The sequence below is a fragment of the Coregonus clupeaformis genome, chromosome 29 (genome assembly GCF_020615455.1).
Source record: "Coregonus clupeaformis isolate EN_2021a chromosome 29, ASM2061545v1, whole genome shotgun sequence".
NCBI lineage: Eukaryota > Metazoa > Chordata > Actinopteri > Salmoniformes > Salmonidae > Coregonus > Coregonus clupeaformis.
Window position 1 is genome coordinate 35906811 of NC_059220.1, and position 15711 is coordinate 35922521.

At 43.0% G+C, this 15711-nt stretch overlaps 1 protein-coding gene across 3 annotated transcripts in view; it reads left to right on the top strand.

Moving 5' to 3' along the window:
- LOC121571741 (WD repeat and FYVE domain-containing protein 2) overlaps window positions 1-15711 on the top strand; it is a 27819-nt gene continuing 12108 nt past the window's right edge. For all 3 annotated transcript variants that reach the window (XM_041883396.2, XM_041883395.2, XM_045209176.1), the window contains exons 1-11: window positions 1-276; window positions 1702-1769; window positions 7643-7716; window positions 8346-8400; window positions 8748-8898; window positions 10402-10514; window positions 11348-11474; window positions 13780-13885; window positions 14570-14671; window positions 15321-15451; window positions 15579-15687. In XM_041883396.2, the coding sequence (XP_041739330.2) occupies window positions 140-276; window positions 1702-1769; window positions 7643-7716; window positions 8346-8400; window positions 8748-8898; window positions 10402-10514; window positions 11348-11474; window positions 13780-13885; window positions 14570-14671; window positions 15321-15451; window positions 15579-15687 (1173 nt within the window). In that variant the 5' untranslated portion in view covers window positions 1-139. The remainder of the gene's footprint in view (window positions 277-1701; window positions 1770-7642; window positions 7717-8345; window positions 8401-8747; window positions 8899-10401; window positions 10515-11347; window positions 11475-13779; window positions 13886-14569; window positions 14672-15320; window positions 15452-15578; window positions 15688-15711) is intronic.

Below are 15711 nucleotides of genomic sequence, written 5' to 3' on the forward strand. Positions count from 1 at the left end.
GCAGCATCTTTGGCTGTCACAACACACGGTGTGCTGTGTTCAAAGTGCTGTTACAATCTCGAATACCTATGCGGCTCGACTAGGGTGTTATGTTACGGATAGCCAAAACCGGCGAAGGAGCTAGGCCTATACCTCCGGCATGGCGGCAGAAATACAACCCAAACCGCAGACTCGGACGCCTGTTCTGCTCAACAAAATCGAGGCTTCCCAAGATGTTGTGAACACGGCGGTCATAATTCCAAAGGAGGACGGGGTGATCAGCGTCTCCGAGGACAGGTAGGATGATACTGTTTGAGACCATGTTGTCAAATACGTGACTACAGTAGGTAAAATATAATATTACATAGATTTTGCACTATAAGCTCCCTATCGCTAATAAGTGGCTTTTGTCATTGCTCGAGTTTGTTGTATTTACGTTACGGTCGTCATGGCTGGCTGGTCGTTGTCACCCCGCGTTAAAACTAAGTCACAGTCTTTTCACGCCACTAAGATACTAAATCATTTTCGTAGCAGGTTAGGAGAGGATTTTCGCTAGGCCTAAACCTAACCATTTCCATAAACATAACCTCAGTCTTCTAACTAGCCGAGCAACGCTCAACTCTGTTCTTACATCGAGGCGGAGTTGAGTATTGATAACTGGTCGCGCCATTTACTAACAACAACATTGCGTCACCACCAGTCGATACTTGTAAAAATGTCAATTCTGAAAACTGTTAGGCCTGCCTGTACCTACAATTGCGGTCTTTCCGCGGGGTTCTGAAATTCATACTTTTAATAACAACTTTTATCAAATACAACCACCGACTTATGAGGAAAAAGTCCGTGGTTTTATTCGCTAAAAGTTGTTATTAAAAGTATGAATTTTAGAACCCCCGCAGTTGTACAGGACAAGCATATATACAAGAGTTTTCAGAATGTACATTTTTACAAGTATCAACTGATGCTGACTCAATGTTGTTGCTAGCAAATCGCGCGACCAATTATCAATACTCAACTCCGCCTCGATATACGATAACGGAGTTGAGCGTTCCTCACCTATCTTCTAACCTGCTGCATAAGTTCTCATAACCTGTTACGAAAAAGTCACTAAGGTATCGAAGTGGTGTGAAAATAGTTTCTCTTAACTAAAATACGCAGAGATATCTTATCAACTAAACTCAACTCGCCATTTACGATGGAGTTGAGTGGCAACTAGTGTGGGCGGATTTGAGCTCCGACATCACATAAAACAATGTCGTTACAGAACAATGTCTTGTGTAATTGCGGGCTATTCTTTGGGTGCTGCCATCAAGGATGAAGGAATCTCAAGGATGATCAATGGAAGCAGCATGCACCTGAGCTCAATTTCAAGTCTCATTGCAAAGGGTCTGAATACTTATGTAAAAAAGGTATTTCAGTTTTTTATTTGTAATACATTGTAATACAATCAGTAGTTTTTGATAAAACGTAGTTTTATATGGAGTTGAATTTAATCGGCAAAGATCGCTGACTTCCACATCGTCTGTCTATCGACTACACTGATATACTGTCATGCAGACTACATAAAAACAGCTAGGCTTGTCAAAGTCAGCTGACATAAAATCCCACTGGTAATCTCTCTGTTAGTGCGCAGTAAAATTCTCACCCACAGGCTGATTCCAGTCATGGCAGTTTGATAGTCCCGACCCATACATAAACAGAATGGCTTTATGTGACCCGCAGGACGATCCGGATATGGCTGAAGAGAGACAGTGGCCAGTACTGGCCCAGCGTTTACCACACAATGCCAGGTGAGTCATCACCTCTCATTACATTTATATTTACATTTGAGTAATTTAGCAGACGCTCTTATCCAGAGCGACTTACATTTAGTGAGTGCATACATTTTTCATACTGCCCCCCCGTGGGAATCGAACCCACAACCCTGGCGTTGCAAGCGCCATGCTCTACCAACGGAGCTACAGGAGGCCCAATTACCTACAGGAGCAGAGCGGAAAATATGTTTGGGATCTCCGATTGTTCTGGCAATTCTCACATAAGAACTTAATTGGGAGTCACATTTGTATCCCACATTTTTTTGGGGGGAAATCATAATGAAATGTGCCATTTTAGGCCCATTTTAGACCTATACATGCCTCCTGTAAGACTTGTTCAATAGAATAATGTGTATTTAAGAATCTAGACCTACTCCATATTTCAGAGCACACTATAAGGAGTATAATGACACCAGGATGTTGTCTGTATCATGTACAAATCACGCATCATAGGGTCTTACAGGAGGCATGTATAGGTGTAAAAAGGACCTAAAATAGAGCCCCACAGTGGAGGTGTCATAATACCCATAAAACCTAGCGGTCAAACTGGGAAATGGTTCCAATCGTTTTTCCAACATTCATTTTTCCCATTGGGGATTTTAGAAACACTTAAAATAAGGGCTGTGTTTTATGGAGGCTTACCCTTGTGATGTTTTGATAACCATGTAAATCTCTCTCGGACAAGGTGACTTTTATCAATATATTCGACTCTATTTATTCTCATATTCGAAAATGCTAATTAGCATCAAAGTAGACATGCAAGACTACAAATCCCTGCAAGATCCTGCACATCATCTCTAGCTGAAACCTTTGCTAAACAGGTATTGTGTCAATTTAAAATTTGCACAAGACAGTTCACGGAATTGTACATTTAAAGAAATGTAGCTAATTTATTCATTACTACATTTAGCTAACATTAGATACAGTGGGGGAAAAAAGTATTTAGTCAGCCACCAATTGTGCAAGTTCTCCCACTTAAAAATATGAGAGAGGCCTGTAATTTTCATCATAGGTACACGTCAACTATGACAGACAAATTGAGAATTTTTTTCTCCAGAAAATCACATTGTAGGATTTTTAATGAATTTATTTGCAAATTATGGTGGAAAATAAGTATTTGGTCACCTACAAACAAGCAAGATTTCTGGCTCTCACAGACATGTGACTTCTTCTTTAAGAGGCTCCTCTGTCCTCCACTCGTTACCTGTATTAATGGCACCTGTTTGAACTTGTTATCAGTATAAAAGACACCTGTCCACAACCTCAAACAGTCACACTCCAAACTCCACTATGGCCAAGACCAAAGAGCTGTCAAAGGACACCAGAAACAAAATTGTAGACCTGCACCAGGCTGGGAAGACTGAATCTGCAATAGGTAAGCAGCTTGGTTTGAAGAAATCAACTGTGGGAGCAATTATTAGGAAATGGAAGACATACAAGACCACTGATAATCTCCCTCGATCTGGGGCTCCACGCAAGATCTCACCCCGTGGGGTCAAAATGATCACAAGAACGGTGAGCAAAAATCCCAGAACCACACAGGGGGGACCTAGTGAATGACCTGCAGAGAGCTGGGACCAAGGTAACAAAGCCTACCATCAGTAACACACTACGCCGCCAGGGACTCAAATCCTGCAGTGCCAGACGTGTACCCCTGCTTAAGCCAGTACATGTCCAGGCCCGTCTGAAGTTTGCTAGAGTGCATTTGGATGATTCAGAAGAGGATTGGGAGAATGTCATATGGTCAGATGAAACCAAAATATAACTTTTTGGTAAAAACTCAACTCGTCGTGTTTGGAGGACAAAGAATGCTGAGTTGCATCCAAAGAACACCATACCTACTGTGAAGCATGGGGGGTGGAAACATCATGCTTTTGGGGCTGTTTTTCTGCAAAGGGACCAGGACGACTGATCCGTGTAAAGGAAAGAATGAATGGGGCCATGTATCGTGAGATTTTGAGTGAAAACCTCCTTCCATCAGCAAGGGCATTGAAGATGAAACGTGGCTGGGTCTTTCAGCATGACAATGATCCCAAACACACCGCCCGGGCAACGAAGGAGTGGCTTCGTAAGAAGCATTTCAAGGTCCTGGAGTGGCCTAGCCAGTCTCTTTGGAGGGAGTTGAAAGTCTGTGTTGCCCAGCGATAGCCCCAAAACATCACTGCTCTAGAGGAGATCTGCATGGAGGAATGGGCCAAAATACCAGCAACAGTGTGGTGTGAAGACTTACAGAAAACGTTTGACCTGTGTCATTGCCAACAAAGGGTATATAACAAAGTATTGAGAAACTTTTGTTATTGACCAAATACTTATTTTCCACCATAATATGCAAATAAATTCATTAAAAAATCCTACAATGTGATTTTCTGGATTTTTTTTCCTCATTTTGTCTGTCATAGTTGACGTGTACCTATGATGAAAATTACAGGCCTCTCTCATCTTTTTAAGTGGGAGAACTTGCACAATTGGTGGCTGACTAAATACTTTTTTTCCCCACTGTAGTTAATCCAGAGATTCTTACCTTTGCCTCGATTCGGCTGTCTCGTCCAGATCACCGTGGTATTTGTAGTTATTGATTGCCACATTAGCAATTAGCATTTTTTGGGGAGGGGGGGGAAATTTACCAGCAAATATATTGATAAAAGTCAACTTGTCCTAGAGATTTACACGGTTATCAAAACGTCACACCAGGGTAAGCCTACACGAAACACAGCTCTTATTTGAAGTGTTTCGAAAATCCCCCATGGGGAAAAATGAATGGTGGGAAAACAATTGGAACCATTTCCCTGTTTTTATGGGTATTATGACTCGTACTGTGGTACTGTATGGCCACTTTTATCATGATTTTCTCAAAAATGGTTTGTGATACAAATGTAAAAAGGATGTTAAACATACTTCCTCCCAGTGAAGTTTCTATGTGAGAATTGCTAGAACAATCTGAGATACCAAAATATTTTCTGCCTACGCTGGCATGGATTCGCCCTACTTATAAAAAATGATTAGTCGCGTACACATATTTTGCAGATGTTATCGCTGGTGTAGCAAAATGCTTATAAAAGCCTAGCTATTCCATTGGCCTCATTTTGTGAACAGTCAGCTCTTCTGCCAGTATGGAATCTGTTTTAACATCTGTTCCAGTTTGAATGAGGTAAACAACCATTTAGTCTATATTTCAGTTTGACCCAATGTTTAAAGGTCCAATGCAGCCGTATTTATCTCTATCAAATAATTTCAGAGTAATTCAATCAAGTAATTCTAAATAAATTAAAATAGTCAAAAAATAAATATTCTTAGCAAAGAGCAATTTCTCAAGCAAGAATTTTGCTAGGACTGTCTGGTAGTGGTCTGCATGGGGAGAATAAAACTAGCTGTTATTGGCAGAGAGGTTTGGAACTCTTTCTTATTGGTCTATTAACTCATTTACTGCCTGGTAGAGCTGGGCAATATGGACAGAAATCCATATCAAGTTAAATTGACTGAATATCACGATAACGATACATTTAACAATATGTTTATAACATTAATGTGCACCATAGTTTTTTAATTTTGTATATTACCCTTAAAACTACTACTACTTTGAATGTTGCAGCTATCAATTGTCCCATTAACAATCACCCATATTAGCTAACTTATTTCATTTCGAGCTTCACATATCTCTAGTAGGGCCCTATAGGTTATTTATCGTAATGAACAATATCAGTAAAATGTCCACGATACAGTGCATTCATAAAGTATTCAGACCTCTTGACTTTTTCCACATTTTGTTAATTACAGCCTTATTCTAAAATTGATTTTTTTTTAAATGTTTGCTCATCAATCTACACACAATACCCCATAATGACAAGGCAAAAACAGTTTTTTTTATTTTCTTCTTTGCAAAAAAAAATTAAATACAGTAAAAACAGAAATAGTATTCAGACCTTTTACTCAGTACTTTGTTAAAGCACCTTTGGTAGTGATTACAGCCTAGAGTCTTCTTGGGTATGACGCTACAAACTTGGCACACCTGTATTTGGGGAGTTTCTCCCATTCTTCTATGCAGATCCTCTCAAGCTCTGTCAGGTTGGATGAGGAGTGTCGCTTCACAGCTATTTTCAGGTCTCTCCAGAAATGTTAGATCAGGGTTCAAGTCCGGGCTCTGGCTGGGCCAGTCAAGGACTTGTCCCGAAGCCACTCCTGCATTGTCTTGGCTGTGTGCTTAGGGTCGTTGTCCTGTTGGAAGGTGAACCTTCGCCCCAGTCTAAGGTCCTGTGCGCTCTGGAGCAGGTTTTCATCAAGGATCTCTCTGTACTTTGCTCCGTTAATCTTTCCCTCGATCCTGACTAGTCTCCCAGTCCCTGCCGCTGAAAAACATCCCTACAGCATGATGCTGCCACCACCATACTTCACCGTAGGGATGGTGCCAGGTTTCCTCCAGACGTGATGATTGGCATTCAGGCTATCATGTGCCTTTTACTGAGGAGTGGCTTATGTCTGGCCATTCTACCATAAAGGCCTGATTGGTGGAGTGCTGCAGAGATGGTTGTCCTTCTGGAAGGTTCTCCCATCTCCACAGAGGCACTCTGGAGCTCTGTCAGAGTGACCATCGGGTTCTTGGTCACCTCCCTGACCAAGGCCCTTCTCCCCCGATTGCTAAGTTTGGTTGGGCGGCCAGCTATAGGAAGAGTCTTGGTGGTTCCAAACTTCTTCAATTTAAGAATGATGGAGGCCACTGTGTTCTTGGGGACCTTCAATGCTGCAGAAATGTTTTGGTACCCTTCCACAGATCTGTGCCTCGACACAATCCTGTCTCGGAGCTCTACGGACAGTTCCCCTCGACCTCATGGCTTGGTTTTTGCTCTGACATGCACTGTCAACTGTGCAACCTTTATATAGACAGGTGTGTGCCTTTCCAAATCATGTCCAATCAATTGAATTTACCACAGGTGGACTCCAATCAAGTTGTAAAAACATCTCAAGGATGATCAATGGAAGCAGCATGCACCTGAGCTCAATTTCAAGTCTCATTGCAAAGGGTCTGAATACTTATGTAAAAAAGGTATTTCAGTTTTTTATTTGTAATACATTTGCAAAAATTTCTAAAAACCTGTTTTTGCTTTGTCATTATGGGGTATTGTGTGTAGATTGATGAGGAAAAAAATTGATGAAGTCCATTTTAGAGTAACAAAACGTAACAAAATGTGGAAAAAGTCAAGGGGTCTGAATAATTTCCGAATGCACTGTAAGTGGTCGGTTTGGTTGGTGTCGATCATTTTCGGTTTATCGTCCTAGCTCTAGTCACCAGCCAGGCCAAATCTCCATCCCAACAAAACTGGCTGACATTTCAGACGGTCTTTTCAAACAGCTCTTACACTAATCGGACATTATCATAATGTTCACAATTTCACAGTATTAGGCTATTCCAACCTCCATAGTGTGGAAATGTATAAAACACAGGAAAATCACTTTTGACTTACTGGGCCTTTAATGAATAACTGATGCATCTTTACTGCTGGGTTTATTGTACCTGGCAGGCTTTTACGTTTTAAATGCATTCCACATTGTGATTCCAATAGAAATGCATGTGCCTGTCTGGAAAGGCTGTCTTCAGTCATTCATAAAGTCACCACCCTCTTCAGTTTCATTTCCTAAAGTGTACTGCAAGTAATCATCTTCCTTTTGACATGTTCCCTACTTCCCTTGTGTTTTCTCTCTGCATGTTGTGCAAGACATTCCATCATGTAGTCACTAGCCCAGTCAGTGATTTTCCCCTCAAAGCACATTGCAATGGCACTGGAGAGTGGAGACACCCCACACTTGTATACGTTGCACACATTTTCTTAGACTTGTCATTTCCTTTCTCTTCTTAGCTTCTTGCTCCTGTATGTCCTTTAACCCAGAGACCAGGAGGCTGTCTGTGGGGATGGAGAATGGAACCATCTCTGTAAGTGACTGTTTCTGTTGTCTAAGATACACTCATGATTGGGTGTGACATACTTTTATACCAAGCATCCAGCCTTATCCCACAGTCAAGCTTGATACACATACCAAAGCCCATACCCCAGGGCCAGATTGGGGGCTGGTTGGGCTGGTTCAATTCATGATTTCATGTTTAACATTTAGTGGGTCACTGAGTAGCTAGCTACTGTCTCTCTTACTCTCTCGCTCTGAATCTTTGCTTCTCCAGACACCAGCACTGATCGATACTGCCAAAGGGGTTGCGTCTCTGAGTAGCCTAATCTTCCGCATGATTGGCTAAGCAGTTAGGTGGATCAATCAACACAGGGATACTAAATATGTCTAATCTACTGGAATGGCTTGGTCACCCAGGCAGTTGCACTGTGAAATTGAGTCTAGATGGGTTATTATAGAATAATTGCATTCATTTTTTATTAATTGGCTAAATAGCCTAAAATTAACATGGATATACTTTGCTAAACCTAAGCACTTCCTTTTGCATCAGAAGGTAATTTCAAGCATTGTGTAACTTTGACCTAAAAGTATGTCCATATCAAATAAATATTGTGCTTTTTCTTGGGAAAACCAGTGAGTGACATACTTCTTGTGTTTCAGGAGTTCATCCTGTCAGAAGACTACAACAAGATGACCCCGGCACAGACCTATCTGGGTGAGATGGGAAGTGTGGGCACAGGCTGTGTTCTTTGTGTGACTCAGCTGACTCTGGTCAATGGCAGGAAGGGTTGAAACCTGGCAAAATAATGGATGTTTTTTCTATTCATGGTGCTTTGGTTGGTTTTAGCTACAAGGCCTCTAAAGGCAATATACTAAGATTGAGCTTGCTGCCAACAGTTCTACTGTACGACTGCAATCTTGTCTGTTTTGATCAATTTTAAAGGATGCGAAGAACACCAATCTGTCTACTGTTATACTATGTACAGTATATGACAGTGTATGGTCATATTTACACCAGTATCTTTTGTTTATTAACATGACATTGTGTGTGTTCTGTGTCAGCCCACCAGGGCAGAGTGACAGTGGTGCTGTTTGTGTTGGAGATGGAGTGGGTCCTCAGTACAGGACAGGACAAGAACTTCACCTGGCACTGCTCTGAGAGTGGAACAAAGCTTGGGTTATACCGCACCACCGCCTGGGTCTCTGGACTACAGTATCCTTCGGCTGTTACAAACCATATTTCTCTATTCTATTTTATTCTATTCATTCTGTTCTATTCACATGCTGTTGCTATTAGTGATTGGGGGAAATCATTACAGTTACATATCGCAAAATGAGTTTTGAATGATATTTGATTCCAAGTATCGATTTGTCAAAAATAAATAAATACATTTTTATTTTTTTTGAATAATATGCTACTGTAGGTAGCGTTAGCTAGCGCTAGTCGGCTGTATGAAAAATTCAGGTATTTTTCATCCCTTCTTTTTAAATACTGAGCCAACATGATTTCAGCACTTTTTTATTTCCCTGACTGATCAAAACTAGTTTTCTCGTGCTCTCTCTTGTCTCTCTGCAGAAGACGTATAGTGAGCAATATGTTTGGAACATCAAGTCGCAATAAAATATCGTATCGGCACCCAAGTATCGTGATAATATTGTATCGTGAGGTCCCTGGCAATTCCAGCCCTAGTTGCTATGTCACAAATATCTTAACAAATACTACCTGTGTGTGAAGTGTAAAGCCACAGACAATATTTCAAGTGATAACAGCACTTGACTGTGTCTCCTTCACCTCAAACAAGTGTATTTTTTTATGACAACAAGGCGCTATGGGGGGACATGGCCCTCTGCCGCTTTCTCCCACGATGCAGTAGACCAGAGAGGGAGCCAGATAAGCGTCCCAGTAGCTTTTCTTAATGGGGGAGGCTAACGATAGACTTCAGTCATGCAGTCCAAGGCAATGGTCCGGGAGATTTCTGTAATGGTCGAGATAAAAGGTTTGGGTCCACTCCGCTGTGGAGGGCTCTCAATACCAACTAGCTCTGTGAGGTCTTAAGACTGACTTATGCTTCAAAGACAGGGATAAACAATTCCAATGTTAAATACAACAAACAAAACGATGTTCGGACATATGGCAGCCATCTTGTTTGTTTTGGCTTTGTATGCCTTTTTACAAACCCAGAGCAGTCATTGTATGTTATTCAAAATTGTTGAAATGAAAGAACTACTTGGAATGTGTATTTTCTGTCTAAACAACCACAGTTCTGAGTTAGCCTGGAATCAGATTAGTACAGCAACCCTTTTCAGAAGGAGGAGAAATTAGATTATGCTCTGTGAAAAGATTTGTCTTATTTTTTTCTCTCTGTTGATTGCTTTGTTATCATTCTGGCCTCTCACTGAAAGGTCTCTCTTGAGATCTGAGACTAAATACATATGATTTTGTAGCTAATGAACAGTTAACTGTGGTGGTAAGTTTACTGATGTGGATTGTTTTTGTTGGAAATTAAGAAGTATAATGCAGTCAGTCCTTCACTGAATAGAATGAACCACATACAGATCAGATACGAGTAGGTTTCAACCAGTTAACACTGATTGAATAGAATAAATACAGTGTGTGCAAATCCGTCAAGTTGCTCAGATGCAAACAGTTGAGTTAAACGGTCATTGCCACTATCATGTTTTTGCTGCAGACCATCCTTGACCGTGCCCCTCCCAGGTTCGACGTGGAGACGAGGCACGCCTTTGTGGGTGACTACTCTGGTCAGGTGACCATCCTAAAGCTGGAGCAGGACAGCTGTAGTCTGGTCACCACCTTCAAAGGACACACAGGTACTACTACTACGCCCCATGTTACAAAACAACACTCGTCCCCTACCTATAGTACCCCATAGTACCCCATCCTCCCCCAGCCTCGAAACACCACCTTTTGGGACTACTCCATTGGTTCCAATACGCAGAGGAAGCAAAATAAAGCCCCTAAATATTTGAAAGAAAACACATACTATTTTAGACCCAGGTCTTCAAAAATCATGGAGATTTTATAAATCGGTCTATTACCCACTTTATTTATTTCCATGTTTTCACCCCAACTGACTGTCCCTCCTGGCCACTCGGCCACTCGCCAGCAGTGACAGAGGTGTAGTGTGGGACATTGTACACTCCAGAGGACAACCCTCACAGCTATTTATAAACCCTCTGTTCTGATCTGGGGTCAGTTGTTTTAGCACTCTCACATCTCCTCTACTTCCTATATTGACAGAAGAGCGTGTGACTGACAATGTTGCTGACATCACCACTATTCCAGGCCTGTCTGTTATCAGTAGGGTTACAAATGTTTGTCATTATGCAAATATCTGCCTGTGAAAAGCACTGGAACATATTTCCCTTTGAATTAGACATAAGGGGGTGCTCTAGCATGGCTCAAGAGGGATGAATTGTGGTTCATTAAAAGCAAAAGACTTGGCAATTATTGAGAAAGTCTGTTCATTGAATTTGCTTTCTTAAAATTCAACTTTGTCTAAATCAACTTGAATTTGCTCAGAGTCACTTTTGTCCACTTTCTAATCATTGAGGCCTTTTAGTTTATTGTGTTTGTTCCACTTGACCAGGTCAAGTTTAAGATCCAGTGATGGAATGTGTGTTATGTGTTCTGCTCTCTTTAGGCAATGTGACAGCGCTGTGTTGGGACCCGGTCCAGAGAGTGTTGTTTTCCGGCAGCTCCGATCACTCCATCATCATGTGGGACATCGGGGGACGCAAAGGTACCGCCATCGAACTTCAGGGACACAAGTAAGATTCACACGCTGAACCTCAACAGAGTCCTCCAATACAGTCTTCAAATGTAGTCTCCATTGTAGTATTAAAACCCCAATATACACTGCTCAAAAAAATAAAGGGAACACTTAAATAACACAATGTAACTCCAAGTCAATCACACTTCTGTGAAATCAAACTGTCCACTTAGGAAGCAACACTGATTGACAATAAATGTCACATGCTGTTGTGCAAATGGAATAGACAACAGGTGGAAATTATAGGCAATTAGCAAGACACCCCCAATAAAGGACTGGTTTTGCAGGTGGTGACCACAGACCACTTCTCAGTTCCTATGCTTCCTGGCTGATGTTTTGGTCACTTTTGAATGCTGGCGGTGCTTTCACTCTAGTGGTAGCATGAGACGGAGTCTACAACCCACACAAGTGGCTCAGGTAGTGCAGCTCATCCAGGATGGCACATCAATGCGAGCTGTGGCAAGAAGGTTTGCTGTGTCTGTCAGCGTAGTGTCCAGAGCATGGAGGCGCTACCAGGAGACAGGCCAGTACATCAGGAGACGTGGAGGAGGCCGTAGGAGGGCAACAACCCAGCAGCAGGACTGCTACCTCCGCCTTTGTGCAAGGAGGAGCAGGGGGGAGCACTGCCAGAGCCCTGCAAAATGACCTCCAGCAGGCCACAAATGTGCATGTGTCTGCTCAAACGGTCAGAAACAGACTCGAGGGTGGTATGAGGGCCCGACGTCCACAGGTGGGGGTTGTGCTTACAGCCCAACACCGTGCAGGACGTTTGGCATTTGCCAGAGAACACCAAGATTGGCAAATTCGCCACTGGCGCCCTGTGCTCTTCACAGATGAAAGCAGGTTCACACTGAGCACATGTGACAGACGTGACAAAGTCTGGAGACGCCGTGGAGAACGTTCTGCTGCCTGCAACATCCTCCAGCATGACCGGTTTGGCGGTGGGTCAGTCATGGTGTGGGGTGGCATTTCTTTGGGGGGGCCGCACAGCCCTCCATGTGCTCGCCAGAGGTAGCCTGACTGCCATTAGGTACCGAGATGAGATCCTCAGACCCCTTGTGAGACCATATGCTGGTGCGGTTGGCCCTGGGTTCCTCCTAATGCAAGACAATGCTAGACCTCATGTGGCTGGTGTGTGTCAGCAGTTCCTGCAAGAGGAAGGCATTGATGCTATGGACTGGCCCGCCCGTTCCCCAGACCTGAATCCAATTGAGCACATCTGGGACATCATGTCTCACTCCATCCACCAAGGCCACGTTGCAACACAGACTGTCCAGGAGTTGGCGGATGCTTTAGTCCAGGTCTGGGAGGAGATCCCTCAGAAGACCATCCACCACCTCATCAGGAGCATGCCCAGGCGTTGTAGGGAGGTCATACAGGCACGTGGAGGCCACACACACACTACTGAGCCTAATTTTGACTTGTTTTAAGGACATTACATCAAAGTTGGATCAGCCTGTAGTGTGGTTTTCACTTTAATTTTGAGGGTGACTCCAAATCCAAACCTCCAGATTTCCATTGATAATTTTTGTGTGATTTTGTTGTCAGCACATTCAACTATGTAAAGAAAAAAATATTTAATAAGATTATTTCATTCATTCAGATCTAGGATGTGTTATTTTAGTGTTCCTTTAATTTTTTTGAGCAGTGTATTAAAGGCCCAATGCAGCAGTTTTTATCTCAATATCAAATCATTTCTGGGTAACAATGACGTACCTTACTGTAATTGTTTTCAATTAAAATGGTCAAAAAGAAGCAAAAATAGCTTCTTAGCAAAGACCAATTTATCAAGCAAGAATTTAGCTAGGACTGTCTGGGAGTGGTCTGAGTGGGGAGGAGAAAATGGAAAAGTAGCTGTTATTGACAGAGGTTTGGAACTCTCCTTCTTATTGGTCTGTTAATTAATTTACCGCCTGGTGATCTCACCAGGCAGGCCAAAATCCATCCCACCAAAACAGGCAGAAATTTCAGGCGGTCTTGTCAAACAGCTCTTACACTCAAAGGGCATTATCATAATTTTCACAGTATTATTCCAACTTCATAGTGTGGAAATGTATAAAAAAAACATGGGCCTTTAATCTATATGATACGGTCTTAGAAACTGTTGAAATGCCCCTAGTAGTCTCCTTTTGGGGCGCTTCTGTTCAGTCATTATCCATAACTCCAGGCTGTTTAACGTTCAGTCATGTTGTTGGAGAGTTGTAAAGTAGGGGTAAAGTGACTCATGTCACAACCAGGGATGTCATTGTACCACATACTCTTAGGTGTGTTCCACTGCCTGTGTGTGTGTGTTAACAATGCAGTGAGAAGGTCCAGGGCCTATGCTACGCGCCACACACACGTCAGCTGATATCCTGCAGCTCAGATGGTGGCATCGTCATCTGGAACATGGACTTGACCAGACAGGAGGTGAGGGAGGAATGGACTGATAAAGATGGAGGGATGGAGAAAAAGGAGGGAGGAAGACAAAACCTCAAGGCAGTGAGATGTGTGTGAAGTAGAAAGGTTCAAAGGTTCACACCCCACAAACCTTAAGGAGCTTGGATGCAATAGGACTTTCAGGGAGAGAGTGGGTGAGGGAAGGAGAATGAGCGGCATAATGTATGTGCTATGGAGCTAAGTCTGCAGTGAGGCCTGAGTGTTGGGCAGGGCTGTGTATAGGATTAGCTGGAGCACAGGGCAGCGTTGTGTCCCTCAGACACATGCACACCTTTCTTCCATAGAATCTGTCTAGCCCTAGATATGGGCCAGTCACAGCTCTGTGAGTGCATTGTCACCTCTGTCATTGACCACATGGTATGGAAGAGTGCTTTGTCGGGCTGTTTCTGTCACAATGGAGGGGTACCTGAAATGGACTGATTTAAACCACAGCCATAGGAACACGTACAGAGAGAGTATGACAAACTCTGAATTAAATTAGTGTTCCGTGTAGACTACCTATGGCTCTTTCTCTCACTTAGGTTATACCGAAGCGCTGAATCTGGGTTACTTTCCTTTTAAAACTCCTGATGGTTAAAGGTAGGATTGAGAAAGGAGAAGCTGACTCTAGAGCAGTATTTATGGTCTGTTTTCAACCTGTCTGTCTTCCCTCAGACCCCAGAGTGGCTGGACAGTGACTCGTGTCAGAAGTGTGAGCAGCCATTCTTCTGGAACTTCAAACAGATGTGGGACAGTAAGACGATCGGCCTGCGCCAGGTACAGTGGGCTCCATACTGTCACTGTGGGGTGTAGTTCACCTATTGTCCACAAGAGGGCAGGAAAAAAATATAGTTAATGTTGTTCCTGTAAATGGGTTAGCTGAGAACATCACGAAAACAATGCTCATGCTTCAATGGGGCACAAGTTTGTTGTTGTGATTCTGGATGGCCAGATGACTAGCAACAATGACAATAAGCTGCCATGCGGGGAATCATGGCTTGTTTCAGCTAGTTTTATCTTGTTCTTGATACCATGTCTTGTTTTGACTGATGTCATGTCTATGCTAATATGGCAAAACATTTGCTAGCAAACCAACAACCGTAACGATGTATTTGAAAGACAACAAGTGCTCATTGTGCAAATGAATTTGTTTTCAATAAATATTGGAGACAAAATATAGTTTACATGTTGTGAACAATCTAAGCCAACCCCGCCTGTTTTGCCCCATAATTGCGCACACTCGTCCGTTTTGTTGCTAAACAACCAAACCCTCTATGGCAGTGTGAAATGCAGAATATAGCCCTGGTGTGGCCTCCGCTGATTGACTACATGAGTGAGGGCAAGTGAGATGGATGCACAATGGCCTTATCTGCAAGCCGAGTAGGCCGAACCCAAGGCTCAGTGTCTCCTATCTCCTCTCCCCCAGCACCACTGCAGGAAGTGTGGGCAGGCAGTGTGTGGGAAGTGCTCGGCCAAGCGCTCCACCATCCCTCTCATGGGCTTCGAGTTCGAGGTGCGGGTGTGTGACAGCTGCCACGAGTCCATCACGGACGAGGAGTGAGTAACACGCACGCACACACGACTGCACAAAAAATCCTCAAATAACATCCTCTGGTCATCACATCTTTTCCTATAGTTTGTTCCCATGGTGATAAGTGTTTTCCCCCCACCCCCTGTCTTACAGCCGGGCGCCCACGGCGACATTCCATGACAGCAAACATAGCATAGTTTACATGCACTACGAGCCTACCACAGGCTGGCTGCTGACCTCTGGGGCAGACAAGGTTGTCAAGGTGAGACAGACACTATGTCTTTAA